Raw genomic sequence first — 24,334 nt, 5'->3', positions numbered from 1 at the left:
TTGTCTAATTGCAGTATCCTAGGTCAATAATGCCGCTGTGTTCAATCTATGTCATCCATCAGTTTATCGTTGGATAAAACCCGGCTGAGGTTGTGGTAGTAATTTAAAAATCGTGATTCCCGATTATTCTTGATCTCCTTTTCTATGAGATCAATATCTCTGAGCCTAATCCAAACAAATTGTAAGCAGACTAACATTATTGTAAACAAAAAGCTACGAAGACGAATTAATACATGTAAACATTGTTATTTTCCAACTCTTTCCTCATTAAGCTGAGCAGTAAAATGATTTGCAAATCCTTTTCTTTTAAGACTCGTGAACAGAGCCTCGATTTGTATACAGCAATGGTTTTACTTATCTCTGTGGTCTAATTATATCTACTAATTTTACTTTTTCTTATAATCAATGACAAAATCAGAGTAAATAAAATAACCTAATAGTTCTATAGATTATTTTTATATTCAACCAGCTTTTTGTTAAAACAAATTATATTATCAAAGATTACTGACTTTACAAAATAATTTGATCATCCTAGTATTTTACTATGTATATTTAATTAATCTGTCATCCTCTTACCGAAGAATTGAACGTATCAATGATCGGCATTACACATAGTATAAATAAGTCCAGGGCCGAACTTACCTAGGGGCGGACGGGGCGAGCGCCCGGTACACAGTAGCGGACGGGGCTCCTTGCACAGTAGTTTTTATTAATATCTTCAAAAATTAATCAGACACTTACCGAATGATCTTCTTTTTTAACAGCTTTATTGTCGTTATCCTATATTTAAGGTTATTGTTAGATGAACTTTAAGGTATTACTAGGACCAAAATTCTTGACTCTAAGGGACTTTTCCTCAGGGTTGCACTGGGCCCCGCGCTTAGACCTAGTTTACACGAGCATAGCTGCTAGGCTGTGACGGACCAGTTTGAGTTTCAATGAAGCCGTTCACACAAACCTACGGCCGCGGTGATCAAGTTGGGTTGGGGCAAAAAATACAATAAATAATATGAAAACTCTTGTCCTAACGTAGAACGTAACTTGTACAATTGTGTTGGGGTTAAATGGAGATTCAATTGAGATCTAATACTTTTGAAAAATAAAAACATTGTTGGAAAAATATGTTTTATTAGATGTTATTCTTTTACCTCTAAGTATATGCCATTCACGATTTTAAGGGGCAGAAGTATTATATTACCCATTCAATTAAAAGGTTTTATAAAATAGTAATTAAGTTATACGTCGAAATTCGGATCTTCAATTTAGTCGATAGAGTCAAAATCATACAGCGCCAGTAGGATAAAAAATCTATATAGACATTTTATGACAACTAGGGTCGTCTGATGTTAACAAAAATTACATTATTTGGGAGCGGGCGAGCGTTGTCGACTGAAATCGTAAAAAAGCGCTCAACAAGCAGCTGCAACAATAAATGATAATGAGCTGATAAGGGATCCTGTCTAGTCTTGTCTGTCTCACACACGCGCATACACATACATACAATGCCTTATCGCCAATCCAAAACAATTTAAATCACTTTACTCCCAGTGTGTTTTTGGTTGACATTATCGTACTTTTGTGTTGTATTTTATTATTAATTCTGCAAACACTACAAAGAACAAATTAATGTTGTATTGAATGTTATGTTTGTGTTGTATTAATTTATATTGAATACATTTAAACATTTCAGTTTACTCATATAAATGGTTAGCTTGTGATTGGTTTATTAGACTTGTATTGTAACATTTTACTCGTCAAGAAAAAACTCAAACTCGTTAAAGTTCTTAATGGTACTTTTCATGCTAGGACTTTTAACATATTATACAAACGAGAATTCCATGCTAAAACTACTATGATAATAAACATAAGTCATAGATTATGATTTTATAGTTTTAGTGCAGCCAAGAAATGTAGGAAAAGCAGGAGGTTTTAATTGCCATGCCAACGTGACCAACGTATCATAGTAGGAAGTGACATTTATTTATAGGGAAAATAACTATGTTCTAAACTTTATAATGATTAATCTATAAAAAGTAAACTTTAAAATTGTTTTGACTTGTATCTTATAAACTTAGTACAGTAAAAGGTTTGTTAGTAAAATTATAGTAAGTTATAAAATATATTAAAGCTTTAAAAGTTTATGCATTATCTCTGACTTACATCACTTGTTTAAATATAACTTATTCCATTAATTAATGTTAGTTATTTTTCATTTGAGTTTTCATTCAAGCACCAAATAGAATGTGTATTACAGTAAAAAAATTTAATTAAACCTTTTACAAGTACGTGTTATTTTATTTTTATTTTATCTATAGTTTTCATTATTTGTTGCAAAAGATATTACACTTTAATGTATTGCAAAAAATGTGTAAGGTACCTGCTAGGTATATTAAAATTTTATAAATACAATTACAACAAGAACAAATCATTAAATAACACCGTACATTGTAGCTATTTTCAGACTTAAAATATTACATACAATTAGTTTATGCAAAATACAGCATTCTAACAGGTTTACATAGTAATTCACCTTGAAATTAGGTATTTAAAATTAGTGTGCATTTAAATGCGGTACATTGTGTACCGTAGGCCTATATTTTCTCGTATAATCAATAATCATACTGGGGGCCCCATCGGCAAATTCGCCCGGGGCCTCTGAAGTCCTAAGTCCGGCCCTGAATAAGTCAATCCTTAGTATGTCTTTTCATTTTCATCCAAATGCTGAATTTGTGTCACAAACGCTGAATGTTTACAGCTGTTATGTTAAGCAAAGTATACACCACAAGCCAAAAGCTAGTTTATAATTTTAGCTTCGGCTGCTAGACTTTTTAAAAATTAAAACTTATTTTCCAAAAATCTGGGACCCTAAACTAAAATTATGTCTTCGATTCCCTAGTTCTTAAATTATCTTTCTTTCAACACAAAAATCATGAAAACCCGCACTGGGCTTTATTTACACCCTATATATAAATTTGAACGGATGGTGTTTTTGGCCTCTGGGGTTATCAAAACGAAAAAGTAAACCAATCTATGGTCCAGGTCTTACAGGGTCACGTACGTTAATAGCTTATTCCTTTTATGGAAAATTTCCTAAAACGTACTTGAAAGTATAAACGTCTTATGCAGTTTAAAATCAAAACAAAAGAATTGCAACGGCTGTTCATTGCCAACCAGGGAAATGCCAAAGTGTGGTACTGTATTATGCCTTAATTTCATCTTTCGATGTTCTAATTTGTTATCATTAACTTCATACAACTTACTCGCTCCACTCAACTGGCTTTCACCAATCTGAAAGCAATCCTAGTTTATTTATATTTTATTTTTTATTTTTTTGTAAAAAAACCTAGCCATATAAATCTATCCTATAGAGTTAAGGAGGGGGGGTTATGTGAACTATAATTGGTTTAACGATATAAACACACGAAAAATAATGCATTACTATTATGCTACACAGTAACTATTAAACTTAAATAATGATTTTAAATGGTTTAAAATGCCTAATTTTGTAAGCTAAATTCATATATGTAACATAAAATTCAGATAATTAGTTTTTTTGTTGTAAAACTGTAGAAACGCCCAATTTTAACTTTTTTAACGCAATATCTAGTTTAGCAAGCAGAGGAAGTCGAGGAAACTAAAAAAAAAAAAAACTAATCATAAAATCATGCATCACACAAAAGATTTCAGTTTTTGGTTTTACTGACGTACTCTGTAATTTGGAGCTAACGACACTTCAAGCCAAAAATTTACACATGTTAGGGCTGGCTAAATTATTAGTTCTAATAAAATTATATATCTAAAATGGGTACTTACTTGATCATGATTGAATTCAGTGCGTCGTGTACATCCTGTCTTGATTTTGGAAGAGGTGGCAGATTTGAACGTCTTGCATACGTGATTGCTTTACTAAAACACTTAATATCATCCTTTGTCACAGCACTAGAGTAAAAATCACTGGAACTCGCGATTTCTTGTCGTATTATTTTAGTCGGCCGCTCAGTAAGATCCTCAATGGCTTTACGTTTTACGCTGTTCCGAATAACTTCTCGGTGTAAGTTGACTGGCGGTGGATGCGAGTGGATACCTGTTGTGCCTAAAACCACACTCTCACTGTCGTCGCTATTCAATGTCGCCGTACACTTTTTATCAATACACCTCCACTTAATCCCAACATTTACCGTTTTCCGAAGCAACCTAAATTTAAAACCCTCATACACAACCAACGGATTCCCTCTCTGACCTATTATCTTTTCCATGATCTTGCCTTCACGAAACTGACCCCAAGACTGGCGTTCATGCACTATGACTAAGGGAAGTGCGTATTCCAAACAACATTCTTTAACCACCCGGTACTTCGCATACCATCTCCGAACCTCCACATAACCACCCCTTGCAGGAAATGGTAAGGAATTTACAGTTTTCTCAGAATGGATGTGTAAGGTTCAATGCCCACTGACTTTCTATGATTGTTTCTTTTGTTAAATCTTATTGGAAGAGATTATTGAGTTTTTATTCATCAAAGAGTCCATTGTAGCCACATTTAGAAACAGAGCTTACATTTTACACAAATAAAAAAAGGTAAAATCTGTGATCGCAACACACAAGTGTAACGTAAAGCTCATGATGGTTATTAATGTATTATTAAGTAATAAATGTATTATTAAATAATTGTGTACTGTGAATTTCGGAAAGTTTTATACATACCCAGTCTTCGTATGGACTTTTTGAACTTCTAAGTTAAGTTATCCTTTAAGTTACCTCCAGTTGTGAATCTTTCATTGAATTATATAATAAGGTAACATATTTCTTTTACATCTTATTAAAATTGGCGAATTTTACGTCTATGAAGAGGGTTTACATTGAATCCAGACCCAGACCAACGTTTTAGCGAATTTCCCATACATAGGGAATAAGCTATTACCGTAGGTCTCATGGTAAGACCTGGACTCACTGATTAATTTTTTTGTTTTTTTCCCCAAAGGCCGAAAACACCAAGCGTTTAAATTCATATATATATATATATATATACACCGGTATATATATTTTATGTGTATATATGTATGTCTATTAGCACGATAACTCGAGCAAAATGATCTGATTTTGATTAAATTTGGTGTGAACGTGTAAACCGTTTATTCGAACAAGTTCACAAACCAGCACGATTGAACCATGTGAACGGGGGCTTATGTATATATTATGAAAGTATAAAGTTTTGAAATTTCTTTTGAAACCACTTTGTAAAGCTTAAAAACAAATAATTCAGTATATCGAAGCGTAAAAGTGCCTTAATAGTTACAGAAAAAATGCCAAATAATTCTTATTTTTAAATTCTCATGTTATTCTTATGGAGAATAAGTGAACTGTTAAATTCCTGTAAAAGGAACATATTTTGATTAAATTGTCAAATGCATTTATTTTACACTTAACTATTGACATTTCACACTTTTTACCCTGTCTCAAACACTTTTTGATGAGTCTGTAATTGACGGGTAACCTTAATATTAAAAGTGACCACCGCGCGGAGTTGGAATTGGCCCTAAAAGTGACCACCGCGCGGAGTTGGGCTGAACCCTTCGGGGGCCATAAAACTTTTCCTCGGATTAAATTTGACCACTGCGCGGAGTTGGGCAATCCCCGCCTCATCACCCTAGAAATAAATTATGAAGATCTAAACAAACATCTGATAAGACTTTTATGTGCTCAGAACCAACCACCGTTGACTATGATAAGTAATTTATTATTATAATAGGCTGTACCGAACCGAATTTGTACCGCGTAAAATGCTGTACCGAACCGATGACGGTAATTAAGCTTGTACCGTACCGGACCGACTTTTTCGGTGCACCGCAGACCCCTAGTATTTTTTGTAGGACCATGTTTACGCGGTTACCAGCCGCCCGGTGAAACCCTCTATATGCAACTTTTTCATGCACCTGCATTGCGCTACTTAAGTAATAAGTAATAAGACTGGGACGGGTGGCGTCGTCCTGTAATCCAGCTACTGGGAGGTCACGAATTGTGGATAATTATAGGGATGCACTGTGGATGTGATGCTCCCTGGTGTGGATTAACGTCCACACTAGTGAGTACTACGTCTATCCGCAGTACTATCCTAATAATTAGAGCAATTCGTTAATTACGAGGAAAAAATGCAAAATGTGGTTCAGATTCCACAATAAACTGTAGGTCCCTTAGTTGCCATTAGCTGTATGGGCTATTAATTAACAGCTGTGTCTAAGGAACATGTCGGCCTTAGTCACTAACAAGACTACAAGATCGCGCCACTCATCCTACACTCATCCTTCACTCATATTTGGGTTGAAATACGCACATAGTGGCGTCCCCATCTTAAATAATTGATAATTGATAATTGAATAAAACATTTAGTTGTATCAGTAGCCAAGTTACTTTTAGTCATGGAACTGTAGAGAGATCGTAGGCCTACACTATAGCATGGTAAATGTTCTAAACATGTTTTGGATTGCAGATTACAACAAGCTGGACGGTTTCCAGCTGTTGAGCCTGGACCAGGTGTCGGCTACTTTGTCTCCTTGGCCTATCAAGCCTCGAGCTCCAGCTGATATTGTTGCTCCTATTGTACAACAAATAGGCACGCATCTGACAAACTTCTGTCTCCACTTGCCTCTGCAACATGGCCTAGGAGGCCCGGAGTACGTCCACACTGGGGTCTTATCTCCCCTCGGTCACTTCCTAGGTTAGTAGTGTATTCCTTTTATAATATCTAAGTAAAAACGTCTTATGAATGATAAACAGAGCAAATAAGTAAACTAGACAAAATTTTTAGTTTAGGAGAGAGATTGAGTTAAATTTTTAAAGTTTGTTTCAACAATTTGAGTTTTGTTTCAAAAATTTAATTTGTATCCTTAAATTGTGATAAATTTAACTCAACATGTTATAACAAAGTGTACAGTTATTTTTGAACAATTAAATAAAATTAGGATAACTTTTCTGCTATAACTAAAGGTCAGAATAGTTCTAAATTAAAACCTACGTTTTACATAACAGGAGACAGCCATGCTAGAAACTTTACAAACCTACTACCACCTCACATTCCTTACTATAATGTTACATAAGCCTACTACCCAGGATCACACCTAATATATACTTCTCGAACTAGAAAAACATAAAAAATCAAAGTTTACTGAAAATGATACAGATTTAATTATTAGTGGTACTAATAGAAAAGATTTGTGGCATCAAAATCAGGTGTGGTGTATGCTAATCTAAGTTATATCATTAGGAGTTTTAAGTGTGAAATTGTGTTGACTGACCTCTGCCCTACATCTACCAACAGCCTGTAATGTTATGGCTATCAGCAATGGTATGGTAGACAGACCTGTAACTCAGTAGGCCTACTATTGGCATTGTTTTTGTATGAGTAGCAACCACATTATATTTTCTTCTATCATTGACTTCGGATATTGCAAGTAGATTCACATCCTACAGTATCTATTGAAACAAATTTGAAACATTTTTTGACATGATTCTTGTATGATTATGTGAGGTGCACTGATGTAAGCAAACTATTTACTCTTATTTAAAATCAACTCATTTTACTATTGACATTAACTTTTTCTCCGTTAAATTTAGTGTTTACTTAACAAACACCTGCTTGAATAAAACCAAAGAAAATTTTTTAAATTGGTTTTTAGCGAATTTCCTATATAGGGATCAAGATATTACCGTAGGTCCCATAAGACCTAGACCCGGGACCGATTTACTTTTTTGTTTTTAGGTCCCCAGAAGCCAAAAACACCCTCCGTTCAAATTAATATATATATATATATTTATATCCCTACATATATGTGAAACCTCGAAACCAAATTCTTTCCGCCCACGTGGTTGTATAATCCCGCCCATCATCAGAATAGGTCAAGTAAAGAAATAAACAGAAATAATTTTCAATTTATTTATTTTTTTTATTACAATGCTGCAAAACAGGATAAACCCAGTTACATTGTAGCATTAATATTCTAACAACAACATCTTGACATGCATAATAAATAATAAATATTGTAAAAGTTCCTCTTGCTGAAGAAATTATAACTATTAGTGTAATCACTCACAACAATACAATAGATGAAAAAAACGAATAAATAGCAATAAATAACGTACAAATAAAAATATCTTTAAAAATAACATTGGCAATTATTTAAATATCTATAACAACAATAACGAATTAAACAAATACAAGAAAACAACTAAGTCTGAACAGAGTAATTAACTGAATAACAATAATTATTTAGAACTAATTAAATATTTAAAAACGTATTTCCTGAACGTAGTGTGACAGTTAAAAAATATGTCTATTTGATCATTATTAATTAATTGTGTTGAAAAGCCTAACCATTGAGGTGAGCAGCGAACACATTCCAAGGTTCGTTCTAGAGAAGTGGGGAGAAGAGCAAACGCGAACGTGATTTGTGTCTGGGCAACGTGAACCGCACACAGGACAGCAACGCTGCGTCATCGAGTTCACCACACACCAACCGCCTCAGATACAACATCATTGACACTTTACGCCTAGTACTCAACTGATCGATTTCAAACAGTGTGAGAAGTTCTGAGTATGGGACCAGCATCGTATAGTGACCAAATGTTTTGTAATAAAGAAATCTCAAGACCCTTCTTTGGACATCCTCTATGAGATCAGATAAATAATTCACACTAGGACACCATACCACAGATGCATATTCTAACATTGACCTGACCAGTGAACAATATAACAGTTTGATACTTCTCTGATTAGTAAAAATGTTGCCTAACCTGCGTATTAGAGAGAATGCACCAACAATTGAGAATGCAGTCTTACAAATGGAAATTACATGATCATTATATGTAAATCTGGAATCAAATGTCACACCCAAGTCTTTAATTGAAGTTTTCCTGGAAAGAAGATTATCCCCAATATTATAATTATGCATGATGAGGTTACTTGGGGTTTTCTTTGAATATGTTACAACAGAACATTTATCCACATGAAATTTTAGATTGTCACGACTCCAAAGAAACAATCGATCGAGATCATCTTGTAGCATAACATAATCTTGTTGGTTGTTAACAATAGTGAATATTTTGAGATCGTCAGCATATAGAAGAAACTCGCAGTTTATTATCAAATCTTTTAAGCTATCAATGTACAAAATAAATAGCAAAGGTCCCAAATTTGAGCCCTGGGGAACACCTGAGTCTACATAAAATTCTTCTGATAGGTGTCCCTCAAAAGATACAAATTGTTTTCGACCCCTGAGATATGAACAAAATAGTTTGATGAGTCCTTCTGAAAACCCGAAGTAGTTCAATCTCGAAATCAAAGACAGGTGATCAACCTTGTCGAAGGCCTTTTCAAAATCGGTGTAGATTACATCAACTTGATTGCCACTATCAATAACAGGAATACAAAACTCAGACAAATTTAACAGATTTGAACTAATGGATCTACTGGGGAAAAATCCGTGCTGTTTTGAAGATAGAAATTTACTGACATGGCTGAACACTTTATGATGAAGAACTGATTCAAATACTTTGACAGGAGCAGGCAAAATTGATATTGGACGATAATTCTTTATGGCGTCTCTTCGGCCCTTTTTGAAGATGGGAATTATTTTAGCTTGTTTCCATTTCGTTGGGAAAACACTGCTGGTAATCTCGAGATTAAAAATAGCTAGAAGTGGTTCAACAAACAAATCTGCACAGGCTTTGAGAATATATGGCGGTTTTCCATCTGGACCAAGAGATCTTTTAGGTTTGAGGTTTTTGAGTGCAGAGAGGACATCATGAGACGAGACACAGGAGACAGTGAGGCACGGGACGCCAGGCAGGGTCGGTGAGTGGAGCGCACGCCGACACAGGTCGTCGCTGCCCAGCTGACAAGGCTTGTACACAGACTTAAAGTAAGTAGCAAACTCGTCCGCTATGGCCCTCCCACCCTCCACGACTCTATCATCCAATTTCATAACAGTTGGGCTGTTATCATTAACTCTAAGACGTTTTACCACACTCCAAAATGTCTGAGGATTGCTCAACACATTGTTTTCTAAATTTGAAATATATTCTTTATAGGCTGACTTAATATTTACTTTAATAGTACTTCTCATCAGTTTGTATTCATTTAATGTTTAAATCATGTCATTTAATGTTTAAATCATGTTATACTTATTTAGCTTTCTCCTTAGTCTTTCTTTTCTTTTGATCAACGATATTATGTTGCGATTAAACCAAACAGGATACTTTGAAATTGATTTTTTTTGCTTTTGGAACAAACTTATTGAATACATTATATAATTTAGTATAAAAAAATCAACAGACAAATTAACATCCTCAATAAGTCTAATTTCAGTCCAGTTTATTTTTTTATTTCATTGTACAAACTTAAAAAATCTGCCTTTTAAAAATTATAGAAATAACCATTTTGATTAGGTTCGAGATCGTGATGAATACCCTTACAACCAAAACTGATAACCAAAGGTGGGTGGTACTTATCAATATTTACAAGGGGACAGCTATCAACAGTTACATCTATACTATCTATGTCTTACAACACTAAATCTAAAGTTTTACCACTTTCATTTCTAACATAATTTTTAAGATAAAGTTTTAGAATACTACAAAAAATAATAGCTGTTTGTATGCATTATTTCCCAAGGCTAAATCAAAACTTTTACCGCTAATTTGAAGATTGTAATCTCCCAACAACAAAATGTTTTCATTACTAAAGTTATAGCTGTAAAATTGTTCGTAATAATTTAAATAAACATGCAAAGGAGAATTGGGTTGAAAATAAACATTAGAAATAATTAAAAGTTTTTTGTTACGGAATTCAAGCAATAATGATACATTTTCTCCCTCATTTTCCAAATCAGACAATTTTATCACTTTAATATTAGATGCAACAGCTATCAATACCCCTCCACCTCTAGATAACCCTGTTGTACGCTGTTCACATCTATCCCGTCGAAACACCTGGTATCCGGGCGGAAACAACTCTGCGCTTTTTACAGACTCATTCAACCATGTTTCAGTCAATGCTACCACATCCCAATTATTGGCAAACATGCCTAATCTAAACGTATCAACTTTGGATCTTAAACCCCTTACGTTTTGATGATAAATACAAATTTGACTAGTCATTACTTAATATAAGACGTAGGATGAAATATTAATATAATAGTTGAAAATAAATAAGTAAAAATATTAAATAAATAAAGTAAAGACAACATGCTAAAACGTGCAATTAGGGGTAAACGTACATGCATATTCACTTGAGTTGCTCCAGATCTGCTTTCTCCGTGATGTGGATGGCATTGTCTTTATCTGTTTTCCGCAGGAAGATCTTCCCGGCACTCGTGATCCAGGCGTACTTGAAGTCATGGTCTGCTTTAAAGTTCCTCCCATCGCTCCACAACTGACGCGTCTCTCTGCCGAGCGACAAGCTGACATAGGTTGTCCCCTCGCTGTGATATCCGAGCTCCGCCACGGCAATAGATTTCTTCACCCTGGTCCGCTTACGCATTTCCTCCATGTCAAAGCGACGACAGAACTTCACTATGATATCACGCGGGAGATCGGGCTTCTTGTCATTCTTGGAAAGTCTGTGCGCGGCGTCGATCATGCTTGCGTCTAATTTAAAGTTAAGCGCGTTAGCTACCTGCTTCACCACGGAAATAATGTTCTCATCCTTTGTCTCAGGCACACCACTTATTTCAATACAATTACTCCTAGAATATTGTTCACTGGCGATAACTCTTTTCTTTAAATCACTAACTGATTTATTAAGCGATATATTTTCACTTTTTAAACCATCAATAAGCTCTTCGCAGGATACGATATCATTTGAATTTTTATTAATAGAGTCCTCACAGTCTTTTATTTTACTAAAACACATATCAAGAGAATCGCTTATATCTTTCTTGAACTGTTTAATATCGTCTTTCACACTAGTAATCTCGTTCAGACACTCATCATTGGCTAATTTAATTTTACGTACCTCTTCAAGTAGATTCAATTTATCGTCCATTGTTAAACTGTCGGGTTGACTTGAAGAACTATTGTTGCGAGTAATAGGTCTGTTGGATACGTTTGGCATCGTTGATCCTTCAGCTGGTCTTCTTATCAGTCGAACCAACCGTCCATGCTCGGCAACTGACCGGTTACGACGCTCGACGCTCCTAACCTCAAACTGTAACTTCAGCTACAGATAACTATTTTATACGGGTAAACAATATTAGCATGCGAATCAGACACTAACACGAAGTCCATGTTAGTTACTTAATATACATGCACAATCCACTATATAGCATTCACAAATTACCCGCACAAATTGTAACTAATTACGGAGCAATTTGTCGCGTGTCAGTCAGCTAGCATGTCATCCCCTCTCTAGGGGGTCCAAAAAATCAATTCTCGACATTGAAAACTCATAAAAGAAGTAATTTGGGTCACACAATTCACCAAAAGTAATGTAGGTCACACATCAGAACCTCAGATTTTGTGACCCAAATTGCAGTGACCGACATTAGCATTTTCACTCTTGTCATTTACTAAAATGGAACATAGAGGCCATGGTTCCCTTTGCTGGCCATAAGTTTGGTTTAGTATGCGTTTGACTTAATTTTCTTAGTTTTAAATAAGGTATTTGCCTTATTGTAACAGTTATTATCAGTAGGCCTACCGATCATTACACAAAAACTTAACGCTTACAAAACAGATTTTAAATAAAGACTTTTCGAATAAACTGGAAAGCCTGGCATAACATCACGCCTAAACTACTTCACCCACAGTCAACAACGAACTGAGAGAGGGCGAAACATCGATCCGCCCGGAGTCGATAGGGTTGAAAGACCTGACGAGAACTGGTTCCGACCCTCAAACCCAGCATTACATTCACAGCCAGGGACGCGACTTTTAACAATTGTTATTGCCAGTATAATTTAATTTCATTAAAAAGCCTGTTTAGTATTTTTTGTCAATATTTTAACATTATAAGTTCATTCAAACCAAATATTAAAAATTAATTGCCTTAATATTACTGAAAATATAAGCTTATGTATCCAACTTCTAACCTAGGGGACAGGGTTTTTCACTAAATATACCCATTTTTAAACTTTCCAAACACACTTTTCTTTACTACATAGTATTAAAATCGAGAAACATGAACATTTTTATTCAAAGGAAGGTATAATAAATTATTTTAAAACTATTTGGAGCAGGAATAGATAGCGGAAGAGGTATAAATAGCTGGGGACAGCAATTGTCCTGTTTTCAAGTTTTTACTTGTTTATGGGGGGTTTTATGGGGTAAAAATTGGTTTCCTCTTTTTTCACCCTAAAAACTAAAAATTTCACAATTTCTTTCCAAACCATTTTGTAGAGCTTAAAAAAAGAAATAATTTTGTACATTAAAGTGTTGTTGTATGCCTAACGGTTACGTAGATAATTCAAAAAAATTTTAACTTAAAATTCCCATGTTATTCTTATGGAGAATAAATAAACTGTTGTAGTTTGCTTGTTTATGTATATATTTTAATCAAATTTGGCAATTTTGATTACATACTAAGCTATCAACATTTCAATAAAAAAAAAAAAAAAAAAAACACACCTCAGTACCTGTAGCAGCAAACCTAAGCACTCACTAAAATTAATGTTAACTAGGAAATAAATCTGTCAGTTTGAAGGGAATATTTTAGAAGAAATCCGGCCAAGTAAATGGAAATTCGCCTAGACTGCAGGTTTGCTGTGGCGGGGGTATTTTATGATTGATTTTAACTTTTAATACTGATGGTATATGTCAAGCTGTTTTTAGTTTCTCTAGGCAATGTGTTTGTAACTGTTTAAACACGTTTCAATAATCAGTGGTAAGTGGGTAAATATATGCAATTATTAACTATACAGAACGGGTAAAGTGACACTTGATGTTGGCATTGCCGTATTACTACAAACCAGCTGTTTCTATTTTTTTACAATTTACCAACTGATCAGCATTACATTGCTATACAGGTCAGGTATAACATGAGAAAAAAAACGTAATTACATTCAAAACATGAGAAGAAAATTCAGGGTCTTGAAATTCTTTATTTGGACGAAATGAACACTGAAAGTAATGGGCTAAAGCATTCGCTTTTTCCGTTTTGCTTTTGTTTACAATGACCGTTGTTTCTTAAACTGGGTTTTGGGGAGTGTTCTTTCAATATTCCTTTAGTTGCGAGCCATAAGGAGTTGTAATCAGAGGATAAATTTGATATATATTTGTTATAAGATTATTATCTAAATAAAGGCACTAAATATGACAAGGAACTTAATGACAGACAACTATTTCATTATGATTTTAAAGCCATTGAGCAAAACGATGTAGTCAAAGTAATCAAATCACTAAAAAATAAAAAATCTGCAGGATGGGATGAAATTTCGGTTGATCTCATGAAAAAAGTTATAGACTCTACTTCACAACCTCTCATAATTATTATTAACCAATCACTTAAAAAAAAATATTTCCTAAACAATTTAAATATGGAGAACTCAAGCCACTTTTTAAGAAAGGTGAAAAGCATAATACTGACAATTATAGGCTTGTATCACTTGTACCTTCTTTTTCCAAGATTTTTGAAAAAATTGCTTATGACCAAATTTATAATTTCTTGGAAACAAACAATATATTTAGTAGTAAACAATTTGGTTTTAGAAAGGGTTGCAGCACAATGACTGCTAAATCCCATTTTGTTAATGAAGTGCCATGGGCCTTGGATGAGTCACTGAATACAATGGGGGTGTTTTGTGATTTATCCAAGCCTTTCGATTGTGTCAACCATGACATTCTTTTAAAAAAACTGGAAATTTATGGATTTTCTAAGAAATCTATTTTATGGTTGAGATCATATATAACAGGTAGATTTCAAAGAATTTTCATTTTAAAAGGAGGTTTGCAGTCAAAATCTTAATGGAATGAAATTAGAGCAGGTGTCCCACAGGGCTCTATTTTGGGTCCTCTTCTTTTCTTAATTTATATAAATGACTTACCTGAAAATTTTTCTCATCATTTAATACCGTATGCAGATGACACAACTGCTGTTGTTAAAACTAAAACAGAGGACGATTTATGGGTGAAAATAGAAGAAGCATTAATCGATCTTAGAAGGTGGTTTGAAATAAACGGACTAAAATTAAATCCAGAAAAAACACAGCTAGTAAAATTTAATACGATACAATACCAAAATTTCACAGATAAAACAAGAACCAAAACCAATGAATACACAAACTATAAAGAAGAACAGGTCCTATGGACAATATTCTAACAGTATTTTCAAATTTGGCGCCCGAAATATCTGTAGTTCTGCACTGAACCACCACTCAGCGCTGTAGTCAAGTTTAGCACGCGGTGAAGTGCGAGAGAGAGCGACATACACTGTTTTCGCCCCCTCTCTCTTTCTCTCGTGGCCTGGCCCACAGGGGACGAAAACAGTGTATGTCGCTCTCTCTCGCACTTCACCGCGTGCTAAACTTGACTACAGCGCTGAGTGGTGGTTCAGTGCAGAACTACAGATATTTCGCGCTCCAAATTTGAAAATACTGTTAGAATATTGTCCATAGGACCTGTTCTTCTTTATAGTTTGTGTATTCATTGCCAAAACTGTCAAGGGTACTAAATTTTGAGGTTTGCATGTTGATTCAAATTTAACCTTGGCCAAGTGTATTGAAAACATATTACATAAGCTGAATTCTGCCTGTTTCCAAATGCTTTGTTTGAGTTTAACACGTTCGCTACTGAGCGTCGCATATATGCGACGCCGCGGTCATTGCCACAGACCGAGGTATACATTTGAATCTTACACATAGACCGGCTGTGACTCGGAAAACAGTACACACAGACCACGGGCGAAAACCTGTAAAACAGTGATAATTTACATCGTAATACGCTACAATCGTGTTTGTAAATAATATTATTCTTGTTTTTTTGCATTTTTTATAACCTTTTGTAATGTCGCATATTTGAGACGCCCGGTCTACAGCGAAGACAATAGTGAAAACTATCGTAGTTTTCTTGAAATAGACGTCGCATATGTGCGACGGTTCATTTTTGTTTGTGTTTTGAGGTGAAAGTAAGTAAATAAAACAGATTATTCAAGAACAGTTTATAACTGAACAAATATAAAAGCTACAAAGGATAATGCAGCATACATACTGCATACATAATTACATACAGTGATGCAGAAAAGTAAAGACCAGTTTTTCCAACTATCATATGACGTCACCAATCATCATATCCACAGACCAAGCGACGCAGTTGTGCGTCAGACATCTCTGTAGACTACTGCAGGGAATTCAGTGCCTTCAAATAGACCGTTACAAAGATATAAGCATTTTAATAACATTAGAACCCTGACGCAAATATGCGACGGCAGTCTATGGGTGGAAACCGGCCGTCGCATATGTGCATTGCTTGTCCATGTGAATGAAAAATTTCGTACTATTGCAGTAGCGAACGTGTTAATTATTTATAAATCCTTATTAATGGTACAGTCAAATTTTGAAAACTTATATGCGGAGAATTTTGACCATCTATATAACACCCGTTCCAAAAAGAATTTTCAGTTTCTGATTCACCGATTAAAATTAATAGAAAAAAAAACCAAAATATATGGGAAAGACATTTTTTAATAAACTGCAACCAAAATATAAAGATTTAATAAACAAAATGTCTTTTAAAATCAGCCTTGCCTCATTTCTTGTAAACAAAATATATTACAGTATTGATGAATTTTTGAATGATGGTAATTTTTTTAATTCGTAAGTATTATGTTTTATAAAATAACGCAAATAATTATTTCTAAGAATCTTTGTATGTTTTTAGTATTTTAGGTAGCCTACTTATTATGATATATTATGATTATATTGACAACTAGCTGTAACCCGCCGGCTTTGCCCCGTTTAACTTCTTAATTTTCAAGATTATCTTGTTCGCATGGCTCAATCACGTCCTGGTTAGAGTTTGTTCGCTAGCTCACTCACCTTTAGGTTGGAGCTCGTTCGCTGCGCTCACTTGCCTTCAGGTTAGCTCGTTCGCTACGCTCACTCGCCTCCAAGTTGAAGTTCGTTCGCTACGCTCACTCACCTTTTGGTTGCAAATTAGCTGTTGTCATAAATGTAAAAGAAATAATAGTGCTGCACCCTGTTGGTAATCCTTGTAACTTTAATGCTATTGAACATCATAGAACAGAACCAACTTGTTTAATTGAAACAGCTGTTAAGATTCAATAATTCTATTTCTCATAAGGTTAACATGGGAAACTCCAGAGCCACTGGGGCGGAGCCCGAAAGGATTTTTGAAATAAGAATATGCCTATATGTTAATCGGGAATGTGAGCTATCATCATGCCAAATTTCAGCCCAATCCGACCAGTATTTTTTGCGTTCACTTGTCACAAACATCCAAACTTTCTCATTTATAATATTATAGTAGGATGTCACCTGTTTTTGTAGCTTTTGCTATGTAATCTGTGAAACGTTTATGTGACAATAAAGATATATTTATTTATTTATATTTATTTATCCGAATCGGTCTAATTCCCATTTGACTCGTCTATTACTCGTCTAACCTGATTATATCTTCTGCAAAACAAAGGAGTTCTGTAGCGTTACCATAATCTTTTATGTTTATTCTTCAGATTAATAAGGGACAGTATGTATCGAGGAATTGAGGAAAACTATTTTTAGGCTTAAACTGACGAGTTGCTTGTTCTACTGAGAGACGAATGGAAGTGACAAACAAATCGATAGCCTCGTCAATTTGGGTTTTATCTTTTAGTTGGCGAGGAAGGAGAAAATTGTCGTGAAAGCATTCTTTAAACATTTCCCAGTCGATTACTCCTTTAATAAGTTTTTCGTTTGGAAGTTCTATTTCAGGTGTTTAGTCAAATGAAAGAATGACTGGATGATCGGAATCAAAGTCAATTAGTGGTGTCATATGTGTTGGGCGAGACATATTTTTAAATAATCCAATATCTAAAATGCCTGGTCTGACATTGTAGTTAAATGAATTCATTTGGGGCAACAATTGATATGCCGTAGTCGTTAGTAGTGACTAAGAGTAGTCTTCCATTAGGATTTGTCAAGCTTCATGCTTACAGCTTAGAACGCCTAGTATTTTAGTAGGTTTATTATCTGGAACAATTTCTATTTTAACCGCAATGGCAACTCCACTAGTCCCTCATCCCTGTCCGATCTGTAAACGAGATAACCTGGGATTGTACATTTTTCTGTTGATATCAGATGGGTTTCTGTTTCTGTGACACGTGCGATATCAATTTTATTTTGAGGTAGAAAAACAATGAATAAAGAACATTTTTCCTTTTCCTACGCACAGTAAAGCTTTCTGTAGGTCTATTTATTAATTTACAAAATTTGTTTGGCTATTAATTTAGCCCACATTGAACTCAAAGTCATTTCTTAATAAAGATCATTCTTAACTTGTTTTTTTATTTATGTCTAATGAGGTAAGTCTTTATCTTATATATTACTAGGTGAAACCCGTCATCAAATCAAATCAAATCAATCTTTATTTGCACAAAACATTTACATGATTACACATTGTAACCTTAAATAGGTGCATCGTCAATACAATATTTTTTTAATTATCACATAGAGACAATACTCATTCAATACTAAATTAAACAAATTAAATTTTAGTCAAGATGGCGTCTGCCTGCAGAATCCCAGTATTCATTAAATTCTGAAACTTTGTATATGGACAAATCTATCAAAAACTGTTTCAAAAACCTTCTAAAATTAGTTAAGATAAGATTTTTTACATGTTCAGGTTAAACATTCTTTTACCAACCTCTAAAGTTGAATTAATAGTTCTTTGAAAATTACATTGGTTGATTCTTAAATGTTTTTTGTCTTGTTCCATAGTTATGAACAGAACTATTAGTTTTAAACTGATCTAAATCAATTAAAATATACACTAAACATTAAAAAACGCAGATAAAATAGCAGATAAAACGTCTAAACTAACAATTGACTTAAGTCTTCTAATAATAAAAGTTGCTTTGGAAATTTTATTGCACAGGTAACTTATGTGATTGTCCCATTTTAACACTATCTGAGTCATCAAACACTCTCCAAACATGTGTTTTTAGAGACAGCGAAACACCTCAGACCCCTTCCTCCTACTGATAAATGGGCATTGATAGCTATACAATCACTAGCCGTAATCCTGTTAGACAAATTACAAAGGGGCTGCCGACTGGACCAGTAGAAGTGCAGATTAAGGCCCCGGGTACGATACGAGCGGCGAGCGGCGAGCGGTGAGCGGCGAGCGGCATGAGCGGCGCCGCTCTGACATCGGGTCTCATTTGGTTGCGTGTAAATTTGTTGAGGGTGGCCACGATACGTCTGAGCGGCGAGCGGTGGTGAGCGGCACCGCTCAGCGCCGCTCATGGTTCCAAGTCAAAACCGATTTTCGCGAAAACGCCGCTCGCCGCTCAGGTGATCCATGCTTCAGTTCGGCCTAAAATGACAGGGAAACAGCAGAAAACATGCGATACGGGTCGATACGTGAGGTGCAGTCCAGGTAATGTTTGTGGAATGACCAGCAAGGAAGTTTTAAAACACTTCAGTCTCCAGAAAAGTATGGAAAACATTATGGTTAAGGTTTTTCTAAAACCTACGTTTTTCTTTAAAGGCAAACCATTGTCAGATAGCAACCACAGTTGCAATAGGTCTTGCAGGTAAGCATAGTTTACCATTTTATACTAAACTAACTCATACAACTTGGGAAATTTCATGAGCGTTACAAAAGTGCCGCTTGTATCGTAGCCACCACCGCCGCTTACGTGCCGCTCAGGTTGCCGCTCGCCGCTTGCCGCTCACCGCTCGCCGCTCGTATCGTACCCGAGGCCTAAGAGACCTTACTTGAGACCGGGACCAGTAGAAGTAGCGTACCTGGCTTACGGGACCAGTTGAGTCTGCCCCAGACACTCAAGGTCATAGATCCTCCCCCTCCCCTCCTGCACCACCCGTTTGCTCCAATTGCTAACAAAATTGTGTAACGAAACAAGGTAGTAGTGGACAAAAATATATATTTCTTTATTCAAAAACATAACTATTACAGATTATTTTGAAAGAAAGTAATTCATGGTAGTTTGTGTCTTGTAAATATTTTTTTTATAAAAAAGTCATTTTACTGTTGTAAAATACAAAAATACTGACTAGAGTTAGAGATTAAATTTAACAGCTATTATAAAAACTTATTTTTATGATAAAATAGAATTGGGATATCAAAATAATTATTACGCTAGTAGGCTAATAAATGAAAGTCGTAAAGGATTGAAGTGATAAAACTCGGAGTTCTTGGAAGTACTTGAGTACAATAATTATTGTCGTGATAAAATATTAATGTATTTGGGACTGCTAATGGCTTTTTTATTGCATCACTATCCTAGTAATAAATTATGAAGATCGTAAACAAACATCTGATAAGCCTTTTATGTGCTAGGAACCAACTGCCGTTGACTAGGATAGTAAACTGAAAGTAGTTTATTATTATAATAGGTTGTACCAAACCGATTTTGTACGATTTTGTACCGCTGTACCGAACCCGATGACGGTAATTAAGCTTGTCGCAGACCCCTAAGAACAACTAATAGTTTGGTTAAAATTTCTATTGACAAAATTAGCTAATTTTCTAAGTGAAATAACAATGATGCGAAAACTGCCCAAAGTTAAGTTATACAACTACTCTTTATACAACTACTCTTGCAACAAAGATTTTGACCAGCATTTCAATATTGGTGGTAAATAAGTTAGCCTACCAAATATGGAATATGCATAACAAACATTGTATCATTTTGTACCATCAACATTTTAGGGGTGGGCTCAGAACTCCACGACCGATTTGGTGGTATGGTCTTGACGAGTTTGGGGGAGGGGATTTGGGCCATAAGCCTTGGGGGGGATGGACACCCCTGCACTTACGTTCACACATACACTCTATCTACCAGCTATAAAGTATATTATCTCAACATTTACTATCAAACACATACACACATATGCCAAATATCATGTAACGCAACAATATTAGTTTTTATTTTATCGCCACAACTAGGTCTTATTTAGTTCTTTGAATTCCACCTACTTCATTTTGCCATGTAGTACTTGAAGAACGTGATTAAATTACAGTATTCAGAGTCTGACAAAATACTTCTTTAGATAAGCTTAGTATCCAAGGATAATTTCTAGTTACGAAAATATTAAAATATTATGTTCTCAATAAAAGCATGAATTTAAAATAGAATTTCCTTTTGTTTCGTTTCCCATATTTTATGCGCACCCTACTGAGTAATCTGCTGATCTGCTTGGCCATTGCTTTGCAGTTGTCTGCTAAATACACATCACCTCACCAATGCTTTACACCACAACAACATGACACAACTTACAATACAGTAGTTCGTATGAATGGCTAGATATAAACAGTTGTTTGACACAGTTGTCCTACTTTGGAAAATGTAAATAAAACATTACTAAGTGAGAAGACAAAACTTCTAACAAGAAAACAACATTTTTTTATGTCGAGTAGAGGTTCCTTCGGGCTGTAAGCCCTCCGCAATTGCAGACCTCCTGGCCAGCATTGTATCATAGCTTAATACTTGAGATTGAGAATATTACTTGGTTTTTTCCCCAATTAACACAGCACTTATGAAAATATTCTAGTTATTTCCTGCAACTTACTTTCCAGATCATGTGGTCGTCATGCGAAAAGGAGGTTATCCAGTTGCTATAAACATGGAGTCGGCTGAGAAAAAAGAAAGAGTTAAAACAGAGGACATTCTTGTACCACCAGACGCCAAATTGTGAGTGCATTTTGTCAAGATTTTTTCTGAAATGATTGTCTATTGTAATACTTTTGTTTTATTGTGGCACTTACTTAAATGTCAGTACATTATTTCATTTATATTATTGATACAGACTGTAGTGTTAAGGCCGGCACGGCACACACATAGACAGACGGACTCACACAGATGGACATACTAAAATTTGATCCAGATGTTGTCCTGAAAACCGGGAATTGTGCGTACATTTTGATGACAGAGAAAAAATCTGTGAATTTAGTAAAGAACCAGGAAATTTAAATGTTTGAATAGTAGCCAAAAAATCCCCTCGAAATCAGAGATTTTTCTAATGATCACGGAATTGCTGTGATCGCAAGAAATCATCACACATTTTACAGCGATTTTAACATTAGTTCATGGATGTCCGACATCGCAAGAAGTCATGACAGTGTTGCCGCGATTGTGGGAAATCATTGCCGATTTTACCACAATCGCTGGAGATCATCACCGATGTTGCCGCAATCACGGGTATTCATCTCAATTGTTGTGATATACTAGCAGGTTTAATTAGGTAAGTTTTGCTTTTTTGAGCGGCAAATTTTGTCCTGGTAATTTTGAACCTGGAATTGTCCTTACATTTTATTTTGGTGGGACACTGGACACCCTGTAACATACTTGTGACCACTAAACTTGTGTAACCTACTTGTGAGGTACTGTCATTCTGTTCCACATGTGGTTCTGTTTCTTTGGTTAGTGTTTGCATAATTTTCAAAAATCATGGCTGCATAACCAAATACGCCATTTCACAGCACCAAAGTAGTGAAAGCACGAGGTGAAGGAGGGAAGGCATAGTCCGCCTGCTTGCAGAGACGGATTTATACATATTTCCCCCCTAGGCACTATCCTTAGTGCCCCTTCATAGCATTTTTCGTACCTAGGACCGAAAATGAGGTTTTGCCGGCTCGTAGTTTTTTAAGTTCGGGACCAAGTCAAGAGCTGCAAAACCCTTTCGACCCGTGGTACGAACGCCATTATTCACCACACTATACAAAAATGGAGGGTCTTAAGTTGTAATTTTCACACTATAAATGCACATTAACAGTTAACACAACTACAACTTTAAGGTTATGTGAAGAAATACCCTAGAGGAACCAGCAAAAATATACTAATAAATAGTTGCTAGGCAGCGATGACATAAAATGCATATGGATATTGCTTGTATATTTTATTTTGTATACATTGTTTTAAGTAAGTGGTTTTGTGACCCTAGGGCCGTAAAAACCAAATCGGTCCCAATGACGATGACAGCTGCCATTTCGGTCCTGGACAGCAATAACATAGCTTCCAGCCTCCAATTAACGTTTTGTAAAACGGCTAAAAACATCTTAGTGTGGTGAAAAGTAATTATTTTTTAAATATAAACTAAGTCTAACCCATTTAGAGTGTTTATAAAAGAACACTGCAAGTTATTTTTTTTTATTTGAATTACAGTTGAAAAGGTCTTCTATCCCACAAACATTAAAATACGTAATATTGAAATACAGTACTTGAGTTGAATATAAGAAATAACAACTTTGAATTTATATATTTTCACATAAATATCTTTGTAAAGTCTTCATTCTGAGTCCTTACAATGGTTTCCTCCTACTTTTAACCATTGTAAACTCATCTATCTCATCATTGCCCTTTAACTGTCGTTTTCCGTCCCCACCGTGCCGTTGCGGTCGCGCCTACAGTCGGCGGACTATGGCAGCCGTAAGCAGCGCACTCGTAAGTGGCGGCACTGGTAAGCAGCGCACCCGTAAGCGGTGGCACTCGTAAGCGGCAGCACTCATAAGCGGCGGGAAAAACGTAAGGGGTGGCACTCGTAAGCGGTGGCACAAGTAAACGGCGGCATTTGTAAGTTGCGGAAAAACGTAAGGGACGGCACTTGTAAGCGGCAGCAAACATAAGCCGCGGCACCTGTCAAGGGCCTGCTGCCCCTGACGGGTGCCGCCCCTAGGCACTGTCCTAGTGTGCCTAGTGGGAAATCCGTCCCTGCCTGCTTGCAGACTCCTGCGGCTGTGTGCGGTACAATAGTTATTTGTGTAGCTAGTGAGCAAAGTGGGACTTTGTTGCTGTGTTGTTAATTGTTGCTGCACACGAGAGCAACAATTAAGCACAAGCCGCAGGCGAGGTATGTTTCAGGATTCAGGATAGTAGCAGTGTTGTGTGTGCTTTTTAACAATTTATGTTTTCCAACATGTAATGTCTCAGGATAGCAGTGGTAGAGTATATACCCTTCAGTATGTGTGAATGTGACTCCAATTTATGTTATCTAACATGATATTTTTCAGGTTAGCAGTGTTGTAGGGTACCTTTCAGTATGTGTGATTGTTATTAATTTCATTCTTTCATTGATACTAAAGAAGGATTTTCATTTCATTTCATTTCTTACTATTAGGAGGCTGCACTTTAGATTTGTTTACTTCGAGTCAGGTAAAAAAATGTTAC

At 35.5% G+C, this 24,334-nt stretch overlaps 1 protein-coding gene across 4 annotated transcripts in view; it reads left to right on the top strand.

Moving 5' to 3' along the window:
• Positions 1–24,334, top strand: part of LOC128983277 (uncharacterized) — a 146,263-nt gene that overhangs the window by 117,123 nt on the left and 4,806 nt on the right. For all 4 annotated transcript variants that reach the window (XM_054402544.1, XM_054402536.1, XM_054402527.1 and 1 more), the window contains 2 exons: positions 6,488–6,715; positions 21,748–21,862. In XM_054402544.1, coding sequence (XP_054258519.1) covers positions 6,488–6,715; positions 21,748–21,862 — 343 coding nt within the window. The remainder of the gene's footprint in view (positions 1–6,487; positions 6,716–21,747; positions 21,863–24,334) is intronic.

This window comes from Macrosteles quadrilineatus, unplaced genomic scaffold (assembly GCF_028750875.1).
Source record: "Macrosteles quadrilineatus isolate MER2022 unplaced genomic scaffold, UCM_ALF_1.0 Scaffold_1__1_contigs__length_201487025, whole genome shotgun sequence".
In the NCBI taxonomy this organism is placed as follows: Eukaryota; Metazoa; Arthropoda; class Insecta; order Hemiptera; family Cicadellidae; genus Macrosteles; species Macrosteles quadrilineatus.
The sequence above is the reverse complement of the archived record's forward strand: the minus strand, read 5'-3'. Positions and strand labels throughout refer to the sequence as shown.